The sequence below is a fragment of the Strix aluco genome, chromosome 29 (assembly GCF_031877795.1).
Source record: "Strix aluco isolate bStrAlu1 chromosome 29, bStrAlu1.hap1, whole genome shotgun sequence".
Lineage (NCBI taxonomy): Eukaryota > Metazoa > Chordata > Aves > Strigiformes > Strigidae > Strix > Strix aluco.
In genome coordinates, this window is record NC_133959.1 from 2,479,037 (window position 1) to 2,500,439 (window position 21,403).

Consider the following 21,403-nt stretch of genomic DNA (forward strand, 5'->3'; position numbering starts at 1 on the left):
CAGGGACTCCCCAACATCCCGCCCCCTCATTGGCTCCGCGCAGAGGACCCCTCCTCGCGCCCCGGCGGTGCTTGGGCGTAACCAGCCAATCCCAAGAAGAGATACTGCCGCCGGCCCGGGGGAGCGCCGACTACAAGCCCCAGCATGCATTTCGCCACGCGGGCACGTGGCAGCTCGCCCCTCCCTCCGGGGCGCTAAGCCAATCTGATCCCGCGTCACAACAAGTTAAAGGAGCGCAGCCAATCAGAGCCCGCCATGGAAAGGGCGGGGCCCCGAAGGCGCGAGGCTGAGGGCTGGCGGCGCTTGAGGCGCGAAGGCTCGCGTCGGTGTGAGGGCGGTGGCCATGAGGGCGGTGGCCATGAGGGCGGTGGCCATGAGGGGCCCCGAGGCCGCGGCGGGAGAGCCCCGGCCGCTTCCGCGCTGAGGCTGGCGCTGCTCCTCGGGGCCGCGCTGGGCTCTGCCCGGGCCGTGGTGTATTTCCAGGAGCAGTTTCTGGACAGAGGTTGGGCGAGGGCAGGGGGGAGAGGGGGCGGCTGCCGGTAATGGCGGCGGGTGCGCGAGCTGGTGGGGAGGGAGCCCCCCTCGCTGTACCGCGGTTACTGACCCCACTCGTGTGTCGCTGCTGATGGAACAGCCACCTGGCAGAAGAGGTGGGTGACTTCTGAGTACAAGGTGGACCTCGGGAGGTTTAAACTCCCTGCAGGGAAGTTTTATGGAGATGCAGTGTGATATAAAGGTATGTGGGTTTCATTTGAAATACGCTATGGGAGTCGGGGATTTGCCTTTATGGATGTGCCACGCATGGCAATAAAAGTATTTTTTCTTTGCAAATGGAGAAAACTGTAAATTTAACTATTATATCTTTACAGGTTTACAAACTAGTGGAAACTCTGGATTTTGTGCTATCCTCATGATTTAAACCATTTAGTAACAAAGGGAAGGCTCTGGTCATTCAGTATACTGTGAAACATGAGCAGAAGATAGATTGTGGTGGGGGATATGTTAAGAATTTTTCCTCAAACTTGGACCAGAAGAACCTAAGTGGAGATTCACATTATTACATCATGTTTGCTGAGTTTATAGTTATTTCTGCATTACTAAAATACTATCACTGCTGTTGTGCAGTTCTTCAAAGATAGGTGTGGAAAAATCATAAAGGAAGGCTCTATTAAAAAAATCAGGACGTGTGGCTGTAAGGAGTTTGCTCTTTCATGCTTGAGAGATCTCTAAATATGCATTAACAAAATACATATTTATGCAAACATTCTAAGCTGATTTGAAGGACATGACTGAAAATGGTTAGAATGAGCTTAGAATAAAAGTAGTTGTTCAGCAAGATTTAATTTTTTTAAGTCCTTTAACTGAAACAATGTACTGTAGGCCATTATCTGCCCGTATATACTTGTATGTAATTTCCAGTGACTTGGTGAAATTTGTACATTTGTATGTCAAAGTGAAATTTGTCATGTATCTAATATAATTATTCAGCTTGTGGCAGAGTTAACTTTTATATTGCCTGAATATCTATTTTCTGGGTTTGGTTCTGTAACAGAACTAAACCCCCAACTACACAAAATCTAATTCGAAGGTAGATTTAGAGACTTTGAGTAGAAGCCATGTCATCCGTTAAAAATGGAATGGAATATATCAAAATACATGGAATGGGAGAGGTATCTAACGGTATTAGAAGGAAAAGGTAAACAATCTGTATTTTTCTGCAAAGAAGTTAACGATACAAAGCCTATAATCTCTTTGTAGGGCCAGATATTTGTGGATCTGAGACAAGGAAAGTCCATGTTATTTTAAATTACAAGAATAAACCCCGTCCAATCAAGAAAGTGATCAGATGCAAGGTAAATACACATTTCAAAGATACATAAACTTTAAAATAAACAAGTTACAGGGATATTGGGAAGAAAAAAACAAAACAAAACCCCAAACAACTATTCCAAACATAACACCTTTGAGATGTTCCACTTTTCATCATATCTTGTCATATTAATTTTGGGACTTCAGATATTTCTTAGTTCATTATATATTTGCGATGTAATAATTGCATTCCTGATACCTGATAACAGAATGGAATAAGATTGGATGGTGCTGTATGTTATTAAGCAATATATGTAATTGTGGTTTTTAATTGTAACTTTAATTCCACATTTCATAATGGGAGAGCGCTTTCTTGTGATATAAATGTAAGATCCTGGCTGTATTTTATATTTTTGCTTTTAACCTGTGTAGTAAACCTTTTTACGTGCCTTTGCTTTAGGTATTTGGGATATAAATAACTTGTATTCAATATCAACTAAAATCATTACTTTATCTGATACTATTGTCAATCTTGTGACACTTCCTCTTGACAATCAGGTATAGACTATGTGTTCTTGCAACCATTCAGTTTTGTTCAGAGACACAGATGGGAGAACTGGAAAATATATATGAAAAATGTCATTATATTTATTTTCCCCCTCTAGGAGACTTTGGGAATTTTTTTTTTTCTTACTACTGCTTATGAAAAATCCATTAGAAATTAGCATTAAAATTCTGGTGTGAGACAGTTCCCAAGAGTTCTCAAGGTTCTTAAAAATTGAACTTGCTTTCTTTAAAACCCGGGTTGATGGATATACACACCTATATACCTTGATTATAAGGCCAGATCAGACTTACGAAGTAAAAGTTGATAATAAAATGGTTGCATCTGGCAACTTAGAAGATGATTTAGAGTTTTTGCCACCGAGAAAAATTAATGATCTGACAGTGAGGAAACCCAGTGAGGACTGGGATGATCGAATGCAAATTGATGATCCAAATTACATCAAACCTGAGGTAATTTGCTGCCCTTATTCTGCATTACTGGATTATTTCATTTCTACCGGGTATGTGTTTGATAAAGTTGAACTCTGCGCTAGTTTTGCTTTCCAAATCTTCCTGTGTCTTTTTACAGGATTGGGATGAACCTGAATATGTTATGGACGCAAGTGCTGGGAAACCTGAAGACTGGGATGATGCTGTGAATGGAGCATGGCATTATCCTATGGTCAAGAATCCCCTAGACAGAGTATAAATAATCTCGTGATCCTAGTTATGGGTAACACTTTAAGCACCTTTTTTTTGCCTGACTTCAGAATATGTGGTTTATCCCAGGGGGAATGGAAACCAAGGCAGATTGATAACCCAAATTATAGAGGAGTTTGGCCTCATCCACAGATTCACAATCCAAATTACTCGCCAGACTTCAGTATCTACAGCTATGAAAATATTGGTATCATTGGACTAGATATCTGGCAGGTGAGATGTCTTTACTGGAAAAAAGAAGTTTTCTCTCACTGAGAATATAGCAACCTGTTTACCCTTTGCATATAAACATTATCTGTTGTTTTGGTATTTTAGGGACCTATGTGTTTAACTTGCTCTTATTTAAATACGTGTACAAATTGAAAAGTCTAAGACACACCAATCTTCTGTTGTAGTTATTGTTTGGATGATAAACATCTGCAGGTAAGTGAGGTGCCTAAGCTAATTTTTCTAAGTGTTGTAAAATATGACTTAATTTCACCTGACTTGAGGTGTATGACTGAGTCCTCAAGCAGCTCAGTTACTCCTGAGTTACCCAGAGATTAATGAGGAGAAAACTGCCCTCTGGGGTGCCTCTATCTCAGGTTTCTTGACGAGCCAGTGATGAGACTTAAAACTTGGAAGAGCAATGAAGTCTGCCTAAAGTTAAAACAGGTTCTTTAGATTCTTGAAAATGGTTGTCCAAAAAGAGAGAATCCTTCATCAAATTCTGTAAAAAACCTATGGGGTTCTTGATATGATTATTCTATATTGAATATATGATACAAACATATTGTTTAAAAAAAAAAAAAAAGAAAACTCTTTAAGAGAACAAAGAGACATCCTTGGTTTTTCCCCCCCTATTCCTTCAAAGGTGAGAGCTGGCACAATTTTTGACAACTTCTTGATAACAGATGATGAGGTTTATGCAGAAGACTTTGGCAATGAAACATGGGGAAGAACAGAGGTCACGTGAAATTCTTGTGTCTGTTTTGGTTCTTTATTACCACAATTTAAAAATCCCCTGTCTAATCTGATCAAGAAACTATTGGTGCATAAAAATGAAATCTTAATATTAGGGTCCTGAAAAGGAAATTAACATAAAGCAGACTGAGGAAGAGCAGGAGAGAGAAAGGGTTACAGAAGAAAAATACTTTGAGCAACAGTTTAAGGAAAAACTAGAGAGAAAAAAAGAATCTGGAAAGGATAGAGCAGTGAGGAACACTATCAAGAAGGAAGAGCTTTAATTGTTACTTGAAGTTCACTTTTTCACTTAAATCACTTAGGGATTTTTTCACATAAGGATTTTGATATTTTCTTAACAGCTTGTTGAAATCTGCACCAATGGAGTTGTATTAAAACAGGATTTTTCTAAAAATTGAACATTAAAGTTTATGACCAGTTTTTGTTATAGTTAAGAAAAAAAACGTAGGTAAATTCTCTATAGAAAAGGTTAATTTTTTAATTAACTATATCTTAACACCGCTAAAATGTATTAAAAAGACCTGTAATAAAGCACTAGGTTTTGGAATGATTACACTTTCATGGTTTAATATTAAATGTAGAATTCATGCTCATTTTGGTTGAGGACATATCATAATAAGCTTTTTACAATATTTCATTAAAGGGTTTGGCATGTCAAATGTGTGAAGTGTGTTTCAGACTAAGGAGATAAGCTTTGCTAAACTTCTGTAGTACTTGAGCACCTGTCAGAGTTTCAGGGATTACTGCAGCCGCGGGGCTGCTCTCGGCTGCTCGGCCATTGCTCGGCTGCTGATGGAAGCTTCTAGCTCTCTGTCTCGGTGGGGGACCTGAGTGATGTTAGTCTGTCCATTCACAAATCTGTCCTTAAAGGTTTAAATCTAGCCAGACAGTTCTTCCCCTTCAAAAATCTGAAATGAATACATACAGTGCTTGGAAGCTGTCTCAAAATAGTGTTTTTTTTTTCTGGTGGAGGAGGAAGTTGAAACAGTGAACGATGTGCCTATTTTTCTGTCTGACCTCTCTTGTAACTCCTATAACTTGTTCAGTCACTTCCTTCGTCCTTTCTCAGGTCCTTCTGTTCTTCTGCATTCCCTCCCCAAGAACTAATGCTGTAAATCTAGCAAAAACTTGAAGCCAGGCTCATTTAGCAAATCAGGCTTCCAGAGCCAATGGTTTTGCATTTTCTCTGCTACCCTGACACTGGCTGAGCAGAGTTTTGTGTGGCAAGGAGAGAGGGAGTGGGAGGATCTGTGGAAGCCCCGACTTCAGCCGGACTAGTTTCTAGCCTGTGGAGCAGCTGAGGTCAAATTCTTTTGTTTCTGCTTGGCTGAGTCCTGTCCCCTGTTAAACAATTCCCGTGAGGCTTTGGGGTGAAGAATTTTAAAAGCTTTTCAAATACACTGTAACGAGTTGCTCTTTGACTAGGAAAAAGGGTAGATTCGTGGTTTAGCTTTTATATGGCCACAGTGATTCAGGCTGCTGTTCAGTATTTATATTTTGCAGTCATGGATTTGATAACTTTGTTGGATTTGATGTTCAATATTTGATCACAGACCAGAGGAAGCTTAACTGGGCGAGGTCTGTTTTGACAGGGTTTAGTGTCATGAAGTAAAACAACAGAGGTTTGTCCAGGAGAAAGTTGGATGCAGGCCATCTAGCTAAAAGGTCCATCAGTGCCTTGACTCTGTTACCTGGAAGAATGTTCCACCGGGCAGCTGCAGCCTTCCCTAGACCTACTTTGCCCGTACGTAGGTAGGTCACCGCCAGCTTTGCTGGAGGCAGCTGGGGAAGAGCCGCGTCTGGGAGCAGAGAGAGAGCGGGAGCAGCCCCTGCCCGCCGCGTGGGGAACGGCTGCCGGGGCCAGACAAGCCGGCAGCCGCTTTGTTCCCGGGTCCGACGCCTCTGCCGAGCTGCCGGCCGCGGCGGCCCAGCAGGCCCCGGCCCCCGCCCGCCGAGGCCAGGCCCAGCGGGGCCGCGCGGTGCCAGGCGCGGCCGGGCGGCCTCCCGCCGCCGCTCGCCCCGCCTTCCCCCCGCCCCGGCCGCTGCCCGAATCAGTGGGAGGAAGATGGCGGCGCTCATCCCCCTCAGCCAGCAGGTAACCGGCGGCGGCCGGACCCTGCCGGGACGGGGGTGGGGGCAGCTGAGGGGAGACGGGGCCCTCCGGCCCCGGCGGTTGAGCGCCGATCGGGGAAGGGGGAGCGGGCCCTCCCCGGTGCGGGTCCCCCTCCAGCAGGCGGGTGCATCCGGGGCCGGGTCGGCGCTGGGGCATAGGCCCTGCCTCTCCCCGCGGCCAGGGAGGGGCTCGGCCCGCGGGGGGAGAGGGTCGGTGCGGGGCGGGGAGCAGGCCCCGGGCTGGGGCGGAGGGGGGCGAGCAGCCCCCGGCTGTCCCTCGCCGCCGGGCCGGGGCTGAGCCTCCCGGGGCAGGCGCCGGCCGCTGCTGAGGGGGCACAAAAGGCGCTGGCGCCCTCCCCTCATGGAGGCCCCGGAGCTGCCCCCGTGGGGAAGGGGCAGGGCAGCGCCGAGGCTTTCTGGATGCTTTTCCCTCGCCCAGCTGCAGCGCCGGGGGTTGAGCTGCGGGGGTTAGTGCGGACCGGTGGTCTGAGGTCCAGGGCTGGGCTGCAGCAGGGCTGGGGCTCGCTCTGCTCGGGACTTCGGTCACGTCACCCTGTTTTCCTCTTTGTAACAGGGGTTCATGCCGCCTTTAGCTGGTGGGGTGTCATGACTGCGCGTAATATTTGGGAGGTGCACGAGTAGCGAAGCCATAGGCGAGGGGACACCAGGAGGGGACTGGGTAGGAGTGAAAAGGAGGTTTTCACCCATCAGCAGGAGAATGAGGCTTCTGCAGGGGAGTGGAAGACCCTGAACCTTGGAGCTTGTCTCGCACAAGGAGGGTGGCGTTACTCTGGGAAGAGGCTGTGTTTCGAGCTCTGGTTTCAATGTTTGGGATCCCTGGGTAGATTTTTGTGGTTATTGTTGTTACAAGTTTTTTCATTCATTTCTCACCCAAATAATTTAAACCTGAACGGTGTGATCACTGTTTATTCTTTTCCATACTCCTGTGAAGACAAGCAGTTAACTTATTTCCTTTAAAACAAAAGAAAAGCAACACCCCCCCCAACCCCCCAATGCCTTGAAGTTAAAACTATTTTCTACACTAGGCCAGTCTATTTTCTACTACTATTTTCTACTACTAGGACAATCAGGAATTGAGAACAACTGCTGTTGGTAGTTCAAATTATTTAAATATATTGATTTCCTTTTAATAATGGACTTCTGTTTGGGATGCACTGAAAATTTCTCTTTCAGTGGAGTTATGTGATGCTTGAGTAATATGTAATTTGCTGTGCATCTTATTTAGAGAGTGCACTGCTTTTTAGCTTCTGATAGCAGTAGGAGTCCTGATTAACATCTGTTTAATTAAATAAACATGTTCAGAAGCATCTGAAGACATCCGCAAACATACAAACTGTTACCAAAAGTCTTCAACTGAAGTAACTTGGTGTAAAATATATGTAAAATAAACTCTGGACTTGAAAGAGTTTGTTATTGTGGAACTTCTGTAGTACATTTGTAAAAGTGTATCAAATGTTATACTAGAAATCCTGCTTCTGTCTTGTTTAAATTCTAATCGGTATTTGAGAGAATGGCATAGTATTTTCTTTCGTATAACATATTACATTGAGGGAAAAAGGCCATGTTCTGTGAACGTAACAGTTATTTTGCCATATTATTTTCCAGCTAATTCAGTGGAAGCATTCTAGTTTTTCTGTATTGAACTGTCAAGACTGATCTAGGAGTTATCAGGGCAGTAAACAGAATTTCCCTGGAAATGAATAAACTTCCTCTTTTAATAGCCTCAGTTTTGTGATTACTATAGAGATATGTGCTATTTATAATAAATGCCAGAAATGGTATTAAAAGGAATCGGAGAGGTTACACGTGCTATAATGGTGAAGCGTGTTCACTCAGAAAGATAGAAAATAAGAATATTGATATCAATGTATTAGGAACTATAAACAATATGGGTAATGCAAGCATGTGAAAGTGTTTAATCATATTTGTTCTCATACGTTAATTTTATTATGGTTCTATTGTTCTATGAAGTTATGTTTTTACGGCGCTTTTATGAAAGAGAATTTAGATGTCTAAGTGTATGCAAACTAACGTTTCAGCTGTCTTTGTTTCAACTGGCTGTGCATAAAAACAGTTGAAGAGCAAGCACATAAAATCAGTTCTTGGAGTTAAATCCAGTTTCAGTTGTTGTTTATCTTTGATAACTTTCTTTTCTTGAATATTTGATCACCTTATCAGTGGTCTTTCCACTGTGCCAGGCATGTTCAACCTACAGCCTCTGGAGGTTATGGAGAGTTATGTTAGAGAGATTGGGACAGCGCAGATCATTTTGTAGCTCAGTCTTCTGAGGCAACTCAGGATACTCAGCAAGTAGAGTAAGAGCAAAGGTAATCTTTCTGGGACAGCAGCAACCTTTTGTCTCTCATCTTTGTGGAACACCTTGGGGTTTTTTCCCCTTTCACAGTACCTATTTTCATCTATCATATTATGTGACAAGAGCGGCTGAAATAAACTTGTGAAACAGGAAGGCTCCAAGGAAAGTAATTCATCTGATCCAGAGTTCTTTGTGGCCCTGAGATGACCTCAGGAAATAGGCTGCTAGGACTGGCTTTATTAATTGTTCTGGTGGCAGCAGCTTACGCCTGCCTTTTTCCCAGACCTGTGTTAAGGGACATGGAGACGTGTTCATGTGAGTGTACTGCAGGGTACCAGATCTGCCGTGAGAGTGCAAGTTTGAGACTTGAACTTCAGATTTGTACAGGAAATCAACTTAGAGGTCAAACAAGGCACCAGGGTTCTGGAGTCTGTTCAGGAGATGGTGTAATTGTTGGTCATAGATGACGCTTTGGGGAATACGGAGTAGACCTAGAAACCAGAGGATTGTTAAACTGTAAGTCAAACGGAACCGCCGTATAACAGGTTATATCTTTTGACCAGTCATCAACTGAAAACTCTTCAAAATGTTTTTCTCTGATTGCTGACATTGACACTGCCTTGTGTAGGTTCTTCACCAGCAGATGCCGTGAAATTACAGAATCCTCTTGAATGATAGTGATGTAGTCACATGTGGTGACGGGTAGATAGGCAGCTATGCTATTTTTATCACTTGAGCCCATTTTGTCAGGTCTGCTTCATCACAGGGATGCAGCCATTTAGGTAAATCGGTCAGAGAGGCTTAATCTTTGTAAAATTCTGCAAGTAGAGAATTGAGTGATGAAGTGCTTTCCAGCAGCACTTGGATGAATATATTGCTGTAGAAGAAACTTCACAGCATTTAAGCACATTTCTTCTGGATTCTTGCCACCTCTGTCAGGTAAGTCAGCTGTATGTCATGGCTGACAATATCAAATGAGGATGACAAGAATGTCTGGTGATGGGATGAGATCATTCAGTACTGCTGCTGGAGCAGTTTGCTCTGTATTTTGGTATGAATCCAGTCTCTGCGTGCTCTAGGATACTCGCCAAATTAGTTAGAGGAGCTTGTAGTTGGTCTCTGCCTAACTTCTCTGAGCCTTCTGATAAATGAGAGATATATAGTTGGGTGATAGTTGGCTAAAACATACTTGATTTTATTCAGAGGTGGACAGACTGTTTCCTACTTCCACCTTTTCTCTGAATGATGTTTCCTACTTTGGACAGGAGCACAGTGCTTATCTATGGTGATTGTTTACAAGCCAGCAAAAAGATGAGTCAGATTTACGAGTTATGGTCGCAGCTTTCTTCTGAATGACTCTCGAGCTTCTGGAAGAGCAAGAGCTTCTAGAGCATACTGGTGGAGAATGCAGTGGCTTATTTTGTTGATGGATAGAAGTGAAGTACATTTAAGATGTTTAGGAAGCTCTTCAGAAAATGCATGCTCTATCTAGCCAAGTGGAACAATTGATCGTGAAAGAGCTCGGTGTTCGCTTGCTTTTGATTAATAGGGTTTAGTTATTTTGAGTATCTCCTTAAATTAAGATTTGGCATGTTTATTGTAAACTTACAGGCGTCTTCTCTTTGTGTAAAATAAAAATTCACGCTCTTCATCAGCCTTTTCTTTCATCATCTTTCAGTCTCACTTCCCCTCAGTGTGGGCAGAACATCCAGAAATCCATGTGGATGTCAAGGAAGAAGGTAGCGTTTGGGAGGTGACATACCAGTGATCAGAGTCAGTGCAAAATAATCATTTGGCAGATATCTGACCTGTGTCCTGCAGGTGGAGAGCAGTTGTCCCAAGCAGGCTTTGGGATGTTTTGGCATCTCTGCGTCTCAGTCATTAAACTGTGTTTATTTATTGGGTTGTATTGTTGCATGTTTTTAAATGCCTTTGACTGCTCAAAGGGGTGACTTGTTTGATTGCTTTTGCTCTTGGCATTGAGGCTGGAGAGCAGTGTGGGGTTATAACTACACGTGGCTAGAACTTGTGTGGCAATTGTAGGAGGCAACTGAGCAGATGGGTGTTGGGGCTTCTGCCTCTTTTGGCATTTCAGTTCTCATTTGCTTGGAATGTCAGCAAAAGGGAAGAGGACTCTGCTTGTTTAGTATTACAAAAAGGCAGGGCTTACCTTTGTGTCTGCTGCTTTTGTGTAATGCAGTGATAACACCAATTTGAAATCCTCAAACACTGTCAGGGAATTGTGACATTTGTTAATTAACCATTCATTGTAATTATTTTTTTTTTAACTCTGTTTCAATTTAAGATCCTAGACCCGAAAATGCATAAACACAGGCATATTTTCATACCAGGGCTCTGTGTGTGTGTATAACTGTCTGCTGAAAATATTCCATAAGTATATATACAATGCAGGAGGTAGCCAAGTCAGCGTTACGTTGAAAACTCTGCCTTTGATATCAGTAGTTCTCAAACTGTGATCTGAAATACCTTGGCAAATAGTTCAAAGCTGTTCTACAAAACCTTATTACCACATAGTGTTCTTAATTAAAAGTGTGAGTATAAGTACAAATGCTGGTGAATAAGTTTTAAGAGGTGACAGTAGGTTGGCTGCAAGTTTTGGGGGATCTCTGTTATCCGCACTTAGATTTCAAGCATCCAGTTTGGAGCACAGCAAATAAATACACTGTTTTATATTTTGTTAGACGTAACACACAAAGTAATGTATGCTCTTTTTCCCCTATCAGTCCCTAAAGATTGCAGTTCATTCTTTGTTAATGTGTTTCTTGTTTTTCAGTTTTCTACTGGGAATCCATTATACGAAACTTACTACAAACAGGTAGGTTCTTTAAAAAGGAATTTAAAAATAAAGTGTAATTTCCTCTTCCCCAAGGTTTCGCTCTCTTTCCTTTCCCCAGTGCAGCGCTAAACTTCTGTAAATTCTCTGCTGAGTGGTAATGCATGCTTGTATAACTCCTTTTGATCTAGAGACAGGAGACATTTTATTTATCTCTGCTTTCATGACAGACATGCTTCAATTGAATGTGAATTTTTATCTTTCAGGTAGATCCATCATATACGGGGAGAGTTGGGGCAAGTGAAGCTGCGCTGTTTCTTAAAAAATCCGGTCTCTCTGATATTATTCTTGGAAAAGTAAGTTGAAGGACTTAGATGATGCAGTGCACTTGTTTAACTGCAGGTGACATTGAGGGGTTTGCAAGAAGGAATTCGGTGGAATGCAAATCAGATCCATAGAACATAAGGTTAACCACAGATTTGTAACAGCTCCAAGGTGTTGTTCTGAGTTTTATAGGAATCTAAAAGGAAGAATTGTCTTTTGTGTAACATTTTTGTTGTTAACTTGAGAATTGAATAACATTGTATATTATAGCTTGAAAGCTGCAGTGAACAGTTCAAGAAGACGTACAGTATGAACTGTTGAGCTGAGTTAAGTTTTATTTTTAAATCACAATGGCTTTTATTTTGTATCTCCACAGATATGGGATTTGGCTGACCCGGAGGGTAAAGGATACTTGGATAAACAGGTAAATGAAATATGCCTGTAGACCTCTTAAGTTACCTTCCACAGATTAGCCTTGTTTCAAGAAAACCCTGATATCAATAGTAGTTATCCTTAGCTTTTTTTTTTAAAAGTTTTCATTTACAAGATGAGGTTTTTTCCCCAATACTGCTCATATCCCAGTATGTTACTTGGTGAGGCTGCTGGAGAAGTTTGGATCTAATTTCCTGCCTCTCTCTTGTTTTGTAAATAGGATGTGATACACAGTCATTGAGTCTTTCACAAACACAAACTATGATTTTAAGATTTATTTTAGGAGTCTTTCTTGCAAGAAAAAATATAACTAGTGTTACTAAAAATGGCTTAGAATATCAAATATCAAGTTACTTGTAGATATGGAGGGGGTTTCTTAAACATTAATTTTTAAGAAAAAATTATTGAAATTTTTGAGAAAAACTATTAAAATTAACTATTGTTAATTATGGGAGAGTCCTTCTTAAAAGCTAGGTTTGAATTTTTCTGAATTGTTTCATGTTATTGTGACGTTTTTCCTGAATCATCTTTAAAAGCAGTGGGGAGTTGTCACTATGCAGTTAACTGAATGGGGCTACACATCTGTTGTTTCCATACTTTACTGAGTTGCACATGTATAGTGTTAGTACATAAATGGGTTATTGGAGACTGATTTAGACTGGTTGCTTCTTTTAATAGAAAACACTATTGTTTGTAGGGTTTCTATGTCGCGTTGCGCCTTGTAGCATGTGCACAGAATGGCCATGATGTTAACCTGAGCAGCCTGAACTTGACTGTGCCACCTCCTAAATTTGTAAGTAATATATATACCTAAATGTATATATGTGTTATATGAGAAGTGAGGCCTCAGTTGGAATGCTGGAATAATCTGTTTCATAAATGTCATGGTTCTGAGACTTCGGGCTGCTGTCAAACTCTTCCTTAGGACGACTGCAGTCGTGGCTGCCGTAGTCCCATCTTCCTCAGTCCTATGTACCAGCCCCTTCCTGGACTGCAAAACTGATGCCAGCTTAACTACGGTCAGCTTGTTCAGGAAGCTGATGTGGCTAAACTCTACATTTATGAAAAAAGACGAAAAAAAAAAAAAAGATGATTTTGTGGCTGGATCAACAGGAGTGTGTAGTAAAGGGCATGACTGTAGCTTTGTCTGCAGTAGCTGCTATGGAACCTCCTTTACCTTGTCTTAGTTCTGTGTGTGGGTACCTAATGGACCTGACATCCTTATTGAAGTGCTGTAATAGTATAAATCAGTACAACATTTTTATTTGGGTACATGAGCAGCCTTTTTTCTTTTTTCAGTGTAGTTAAGCTTCATGTCTATAACCATCTCTTAAAGCAATTAATAAGGATCAGAGACAGAAGTGTGTGTATTTTTATATACATACATATACATAAAAAATTCTTTAATTTTTAGCATGACACTAGCAGTCCTTTGCTGATCACGCCACCTTCAACAGAGACTCACTGGGCTGTTAGGGTAAGTGTAAAAGACAACACATTCCATCCATTCTTTAAAAGTAAATATTTTCCTTGTTGCTGATTTTCCCAGAGAGAGAATTTTGTATCAAATATATTTCCCATTTCAGAAGTCCTCTCTTTCTGATAACAGATTTGTGAACAATAGATAATATTGAGCTGTAGTTTTATATTTGAAATAAGTATTAAACAAGCCTTTGACAACCCCTGGTGTGATGTTTTTAAGACACAATGAATTCTAATCTTCTGCCTGGATTTCTTCCAGAATCCTAGTAGTAGGCACTTTCATGTTTGTATAAAGGAACCCCACTGAGAACAGCAAAGCATTTCACCAAAACCATCCTGAAGTATTAATTTAAGGCTTGAGTTCATATGTTCTAATTAGTATTCAGTGATACACATAAATCATTGGATAAAAGTAACTTGATATATATATGGGGTTATTTGTATTTAGTTAATTTTCAAATGCAAACGTTTTCTGAAGGGTAGAAATTTAATAAAATAACTTCTAATGCTGATTTTTTTTTTTTTTTTTTGTACTTGCATGTTGTACTTTAAAGTGGGAAGCAAATTAATTGGGAAGAATAGTTTTTAGTTCTACAGAGTTTGTCAAAGTTTGTTTAAAATCTGGTCAGCAGTGTTTTAATTGGAATGCATTGTCCTTTTAGAACACTACAGAAACACATCTTGTATGCTGCACGTTAAAGTCTCGTAGCTACCATAACCTTAGCTTTGAAAATAAGCTCCTAAATCTATCTCCATGGGGATTTACATCTAAATACAGCATGGTGGCACTTGCAAGAAAGCTTGGAAATTTAGGATGAATACGTTACTGACCAGTCTGAATTTCTTGCAAGATCTCATTTTCAACACTCACACAGGCACACTTTTTTACTTATTCAGGCTATTTCTTACCAACTAGGTGGAAGAAAAAGCAAAGTTTGATGGTATTTTTGAAAGCCTTTTGCCAGTAAATGGTTTACTTTCAGGAGACAAAGTAAAACCAGTACTGATGAATTCAAAGCTACCTCTTGATATCCTAGGAAGGGTAAGTACACTGTTTAGATTTAGCTATTCTCTATTTAGCTTCTTGTAGTTGCAGTATTAAATATTTAAATGTAACATCAACATAGATTAGGTTTTGGCTGAGATTTTACATTGAGTGCATGCTATAAAGCAAGAACATTAAGTAGACTCTGAAGTCTTCCACTTAGAAATAATAATAATAGTAATTTGGGCCCTAGAGTAGATTGGCCTCATTATCTGTGTATTCATTTTAAGAGCTGGAAATTTTTATTTTGGTTGTTTAAAAACAAAAAAAAAGCTCTCCTAAACCATAATAGCTTTTATAACAGTATATTCCACTGTTTTGTCATTTTTCCAAATACAAGTTATTAGACATACCGTTAAATCTATCCACTGTTTGTACAAGAGAATGCTTTAAAACGTGCTAGTTTATTGTAGCTGTCAAATTGTCAAGTATTTTTTTTCATGTATATTTATAAATACTTCTGAGATCTTAGTTTAGTGCATCCATTGCATATTTGCAAGGGAAGCAAACCTTCAAGTATTGTCTGCTTCCATTTAAAATACGTCTTTTTAATGTTTTGCATATTGATATGACTGAGAATGAATACATTCTATGTAAGAGCTGTATCTGCATTATACTTTCATCTCTTCAGGAAGAACTGCCTCTTTCTCTGTATTATCTACAAAATCTAAGTATGACTTGTTTTACTTCTGTACTTGAATATTGTGAAGTACTTGGTCTTGAAAAGCTTTGTATGTTATCTTGTTATTGTCATGATAGAAATCCAGGAAGCTTTTTCCTGTTCCAGAAAAGTTTGTGGACTAGCTAGGGGACTGAGGAAACAGGCAAAGGACTAATCAGCCAGCTTAAATTTGTACAGCAGGCCAGTGATAAAGCTCGGAGTAATTTTCAGATGCTTGAGCCTCAGTCTTAGCTTTCTGTCCAACTACTATTGTGTCTTCAAGTCATACTGATGATTAAACAGTGCTAGCTGATGGCTGAGTGTTAGAGTACACAAAGTTTTGTATCCTTCTAAATCCCCTGCAAGTTCTGTTGACTTGACCTAGTAATGAACTGAAGTTAATAGATGCTTAAATTCTCTCCTAGAGAAAATTTAGGTGGTGGACTAATTTTTTGACTAAAAATGAGAACTAGAAATTTAGGAATGCAATGCAAATTAGAAATGTATTGACTATTCTAAAATATTTTAACTTTCTTATAAGACAAATTTGGACAATCTGCCACACCCTGTGGACAGTTCTGAAACCACCTCTGGATGGTTTTAGGCATCTTGATGACTCCTTAATTGCAACATAGAAAGATGAAAAACTTGCCTGTGTTGCGTCCAGAATTTGTTAGAGCCAGTGTTGATTCATGTTGCCAGAAAACTAATCCAATCTGTTTCATCAGAGAATGTTTAGCTAGGTCTAATATAACTAATACAATCCTCACAGAAATCTATTAGGAGTCTTTAGAGAGCATGCTTGATACGATGTCGATTAACATCAAAAGCACAAAATGTAACTTGTTCTCTAAATCATTGTCTTTATCATAATTGATCTAGGTCTGGGATCTCAGTGATATTGATAAAGATGGTCACCTGGACAAGGACGAATTTGCTGTGGTAGGTTGCTTTAAATTCCCAATTCAGTGTGTCTGCTAGAGCAAATCGCTCGTTTTCTCTCGAGCGTTGCAGCTTTCTCTGCTACAGTCGACTGTTCTAATCTAAATTGTTCACACGGAGCTATTAACTGATCTTTCTCAAATCCATCTACTGACTCTTGCCTGTGTCATCAAGATTAAACTTTTTGAAATTACATTCAAAATTATCTGCTCTGGTTTACATCTCTAATCTTACTTTGTTTTACTAATATGTAAATGACTGACACTGGAAAATCTTGTTGCTTTTTCTTCCAATTGTTAATGTTACCTGACCTTTTTGCCTTTGCAGGCAATGCATTTGGTTTATAGAGCTCTTGAGAAAGAGCCAGTTCCTTCACTATTACCCCCTTCTCTCATACCGCCTTCCAAAAGAAAGAAGACGCCCGTCTTTCCTGGTGCAGTTCCTGTTCTCCCTGCAAGTCCTCCACCAAAAGATAGCCTCCGTTCTACCCCGTCTCATGGTAGTGTCAACAGTCTGAACAGCACAGGGAGTTTGTCTCCCAAGCACAGCATCAAACAAACACAGGTAAAATATTTTTTTTCTTTCCTTTTTTCCCTCCTCTTTCTTTTCTTTTTTTTGTTATCAGTAAACTGCAGGAAAAAAATAAAACTGCTTTTTGATTTCTGCCTTATGAGCACTTTTCTGAAAATATGTTGTTGGGTGATTTGGGTGGAGGGAGTGAAATGAGAATAGTAAGACTTGGAACAACAGAAGAAGAGCAGGTGAATTTTAGTCAGAGTGACCATGCGATAGCAAATCGTACAGGGAATTGTCACTTTTCATAGAAAGGTTTTATTAACGTATCTGCTTTAATATCAAAGAAATCATTAATATACCTTCTAAAGCTCCTGTGTTATTTAGCATGAGGACTTAGTATGCCTAGCTGGGTCTGTATTTCCAAAGAATTAATGCTTTTCAGCTAATGAATAGCTGTTTATCAATATTTATAATTCAGATAAAAAGTATTAAGCTAAAATATTCATGGGAAAAGGGGAAGTAGCTATTTACCAATCAGATTTGACTGTGCAAGATATTCAGCACATCCAGCTCTGAATAGTGTCATATATACTCAGTGTGTTGATAAAGACTGTTTATCACCTTCTGAAATACAGAACTTTGTTTTACAGCCATCCATGAATTGGGTAGTACCAATGTCTGAAAAAGTGCGATATGATGAAATTTTCTTAAAAACAGACACAGACATGGATGGTTTTGTGAGTGGACAAGAAGTAAAGGACATTTTTATGCATTCAGGTCTGTCTCAGAATCTTCTAGCACATATATGGTAAGAATTCCCTAGTAGCTGTATTTTGTAACTTGCTGATCTGGGAAGGCAGATTATCCAGCCAGAATTGTGATCCTAACATTAGAACAAAAAAACAAACAGAAAACCCCAACCTCTTTTACTTGTCCTGTTGCCATACTACGATATGTGGGAATATAGGTCAGTCTGTGATTGTTTTTTGAAGTTCTAGTGCTCTGAATATTTTCTCAGAGTAACACCATTCTATTCAGTTAAATATGTCTAATAAAGTACTACTGTGTTTATGGAACTCTTTCACTGGAATAAACAAGCTCTGATGAGGCTGCATCAAAAGAAAATTGCATGTATATGTGTATTTCAGACTTCTTGGTAGAGGAGAAATAAGCTTTTCTTGTTTATAAGTATGATCTATTTTTTACCAGGGCTTTGGCAGACACAAGACAGATGGGAAAGCTGAGCAAAGATCAGTTTGCACTAGCAATGTATCTCATTCAACAGAAGGTCAGTAAAGGGATTGATCCTCCACAAGTGCTGTCCCCAGATATGATCCCTCCCACAGAGAGGAACACTCCTATACAAGTAAGTCATTGATTATTTGTAGATAATACTGAATTTACATGCTTTGAAAGTAATGGGCTTTGAGTATGAATTTTGTAAAATTTTTTTTTGGTAATACTATGGTAAAGAATCGCCAATTTTTTTTTTTCTTATCTCCTCTTACAAAATTCTTTAGCATTTGAAAATATACATAAATTTTTAACACAAGACAGTAAAGAAAAATGCAGTAGAATATTCCATAAGTAAAGGAATAATAACACTGAGAAAAGTCTAGCGTGAAAAATACTCCTTTGTCATAGAGAAGGTGGGTTTTTTTTAACTTCAGGAAACTATTAAAAGCAACTGTTAGAAGCTGGTTTTGTAATGTACCCCTGACCGTGATCAGTACCAAATTCCTCCGTGAAAATGAAAAATTTTTTAATGTCTATATGAAGAATGATGACTTCCTAGTTTCTGGGAATTGGTGTTTCATTCATCCCTCGTAGTCCTGTATTCATCACCGTTAATACCATTTTACTGGAGCATCTAATCTTCTAATGAACCCTGCTTTGTTCCTTTCCTCAATAGCGTGTTAGTGTATTTCTGAAACTTGAATAAATACTTTTGTCATGTCACTACATTCATCTTTTCTATAAATTATATAGAATTTTCCTTTTTTTTACTTTCCCTAACCAGAAAATTTTTGAGCCTCTAAATATATTTTAACTGTTGCTGTTGCTCTGGTCCTTTTAAGGTTTTTCCTATATCCTTTTTCTATAGACTCTGTCAGGTTACTTGACCCCTGTAGGAACTGAGATCTCAGCACTAACAGAAATGCGTCGTGTGAGTAATTGTAACATCCAGAAGAATGCAAATTTATTTATGTACACCACTTGTAACTTTAAAGAAATTTTTTTATTTCTACACCTTCTCTTGTCTCTTTGCTCTTGTGTTCTGTGACACTTGCTCTTGGCATGATGATAATGTCACAGTAGTGTGAAGTTACTAGTATTGGCTGTCGATCTGGTGATACTGCTTCCTTCAACAATTTGAGATGCATTGAGCTGTCAGGAAGTTCTTTGACAGGCAGTCTGGTGTCAGCATGTTAAAGTTACTCGTGTACTAGTTCTCTGAAGCTGTAGGCAGTAAATACACCTTGGTGTGAGAGCTTTAAGCTTCCCATTCTTTTCAGTTTGTTGTATCTTTTTTTCTCATCTACTGTGGTTTTATCTGAATATAACATGAAATAAACTGTATGCTACTGTGAACATAGATTAGTTTTCTGTTCATGTGGAACAATGAACTGTGTTATCCTAACCAATGCAGCAGCTCATTTTAACTTATTTCTTGATCATACTGGGTAACACCTTATGATCCCGTACAGCACACAGTACAGGTCTCAGCAAATCTGTGTCTGGTCTGAAAATAAAAAAGTGATATTAGAAGCTTTCGATTTGCTAGCTTGAAGAATTAGTCAGGATTGTTGTTGTTTATGATTACGTAATGACATATTAACTAAAGAAATGCTCACCCAAAAGGGGGGGACATAATTAACTTATTTAAACTGTATATTCACCTATTGTTTCTGCAAAAAATGTCACATTTTACTATGCTATCTCTTTGTGATTTGTTGGGTTCCTGGTTTTTTTTAATATTGAATAAAGCCAAGCTTTCTGTGGTTATCACAGCAATCTCAAAGTGAGCAAAGCAAGCAAACTGTGCTTTCTTCTTTTTAAAATGCTATTTTTAAATGGTAGGTCTTCTGATTTGTCATACTAGTAGCAAGTTCAGTGTTCCAGGTTTTGCTCAATTGAAGTAATTTTTTTTTTTCAAAGAGTTAGCAGTCCTTATTATAATAATGACAAATTTTGTTCCAAATGCTGAGATCCTTTCTTAATAACTTATAATGACATTTTCCTTGTCTAAAAGGCAAGGGATACCCTCTGCATCTTCCCTGATCTACACCTGAATGGCTGTAGAAATGACCATCAGGAAATTGGGTATAATTGCAGAAATGGGCATTAATTTGTGGCAGGGCTCAGGAAGACTGAAATTACAACTGATTTCATTAAGTTTCCTGAAAGCTTTGCTATTGACTACAGCAGAGCTGGGTTTTTAGTTTTTGAATTTTAATTCTACCATTGCCTGCAGTTTATTCATTGACGTTGTGCATGTCCTTTAACTGCTGTGTATTTCAACTATCCTATCTGTTAAATGGGCACAGAGAAAATTCTTCTGTCTCACAGGTAGAATTGTGTGGCATGCTCAGCGGTTGTTGCATAATAATTTCATATCTCTCATAGAATTTTGCAAATGCATATAATGAAGTGTCCCACCTTTGTTCTCAGCCTTTATAAAGGAAGATCTGTTATGACTTGCCATTTTAATAGAGTATTTCATTCTTAACAGGATAGTTCAAGTTCCGTTGGATCAGGAGAATTTACAGGGGTGAAGGAGCTGGATGATATTAGTCAAGAAATTGCACAGCTGCAAAGGTAAGAGTAGTGGACTATTAACAAAATCTTGGAGAATCAGTGAAGTATATAGTGCTGATGTGTCTGTTACTTTTGTTTTCTTTTAGTCAGTTTATCCATAATTACTTGTCACTGCAGTTGGTGGCAAATCTCCCACTGATACCCTACAGTTAGCCAATTATGTAAAGCCAGCCTGGATTCTACCAGGTGGCTTCAGAAGATTGGTTATGGAACAGATAGCATTTTTTGAAGAATAATTGATTTGTGTACACCTTTGCTCCTTTAAAGAATATATCAGAATATGGGCTGGCATTTTTGGCTGTATGGTGTTTCCAGAATAATATTTAATTGATTTTTTGCATGCGCACATGTGTGTGTGTTGTATTATTTAACTAATCATGAATATATGTGCTTGTGTGTCTTACAGAGAAAAATATTCGCTAGAGCAGGACATTAGGGAAAAGGAAGAATCAATCAGACAGAAGACTAATGAAGTTCAGGTAAAAACTCTATCATTATTAGTTTTTATTTTAATCTAAAATACAGGGAATTAAGCATTCTTTCTTCTGTCTTTCCTTGTGTTGCTTCTGGGCAAGTCTTTCCTCTAACTTATAGAAAGATCTTTATTTTCCTTTTCTCCATCAGAATGTTTTCTTCTGATGCTGGTTAATATAAATAGAAGCTGATACATGAACAGTTTGAAATGTCTTTTTGTTAGTGCTTGACTAACACTGTAATTTAGGAAATCGGTGTTCAAAGAATATTGGTTTTGATAATTGGGATAGCTCAATTACATGTGCTCTGTGTCACACTCTTTCCATTTTGTGGGCACTGATTTGTTTTCTCATGTCTCATTCAAGTTCCTGTAGAAACAAAACTACGCGTGCAGTGAATAGCCTATATGACACAGAGAATCTTTGGGAT

The 21,403-nt window shown here is 39.4% G+C and overlaps 2 protein-coding genes across 7 annotated transcripts in view; both read left to right on the forward strand.

Annotated features, from left to right (window-relative positions):
• Positions 1-255: 255 nt before the first annotated feature.
• Positions 256-4,408, forward strand: CALR3 (calreticulin 3). Its single transcript, XM_074808735.1, is given in 10 exon segments — positions 256-502; positions 635-736; positions 870-897; positions 899-1,070; positions 1,758-1,852; positions 2,613-2,826; positions 2,945-3,058; positions 3,145-3,288; positions 3,929-4,021; positions 4,134-4,408. Coding segments are annotated over 10 exon segments (1,377 nt in total). The 3' UTR covers positions 4,302-4,408.
• Positions 4,409-6,057: 1,649 nt separating this feature from the next.
• The window catches only part of EPS15L1 (epidermal growth factor receptor pathway substrate 15 like 1), a 45,799-nt gene continuing 30,453 nt past the window's right edge, over positions 6,058-21,403 (forward strand). For 3 of the 6 annotated variants that reach the window (XM_074808476.1, XM_074808477.1, XM_074808480.1), the window contains exons 1-14: positions 6,058-6,133; positions 11,280-11,321; positions 11,546-11,635; positions 11,980-12,027; positions 12,733-12,828; positions 13,450-13,512; positions 14,434-14,559; positions 16,106-16,165; positions 16,493-16,729; positions 17,332-17,489; positions 17,891-18,047; positions 18,786-18,848; positions 20,415-20,500; positions 20,907-20,979. In XM_074808476.1, coding sequence (XP_074664577.1) covers positions 6,104-6,133; positions 11,280-11,321; positions 11,546-11,635; positions 11,980-12,027; positions 12,733-12,828; positions 13,450-13,512; positions 14,434-14,559; positions 16,106-16,165; positions 16,493-16,729; positions 17,332-17,489; positions 17,891-18,047; positions 18,786-18,848; positions 20,415-20,500; positions 20,907-20,979 — 1,329 coding nt within the window. In that variant the 5' untranslated portion in view covers positions 6,058-6,103. Of the gene's footprint in view, positions 6,134-11,279; positions 11,322-11,545; positions 11,636-11,979; positions 12,028-12,732; positions 12,829-13,449; positions 13,513-14,433; positions 14,560-16,105; positions 16,166-16,492; positions 16,730-17,331; positions 17,490-17,890; positions 18,048-18,785; positions 18,849-20,414; positions 20,501-20,906; positions 20,980-21,403 lie in introns of those variants that run through there. The other 3 variants (XM_074808478.1, XM_074808479.1, XM_074808481.1) reach the window with 2 other exon arrangements.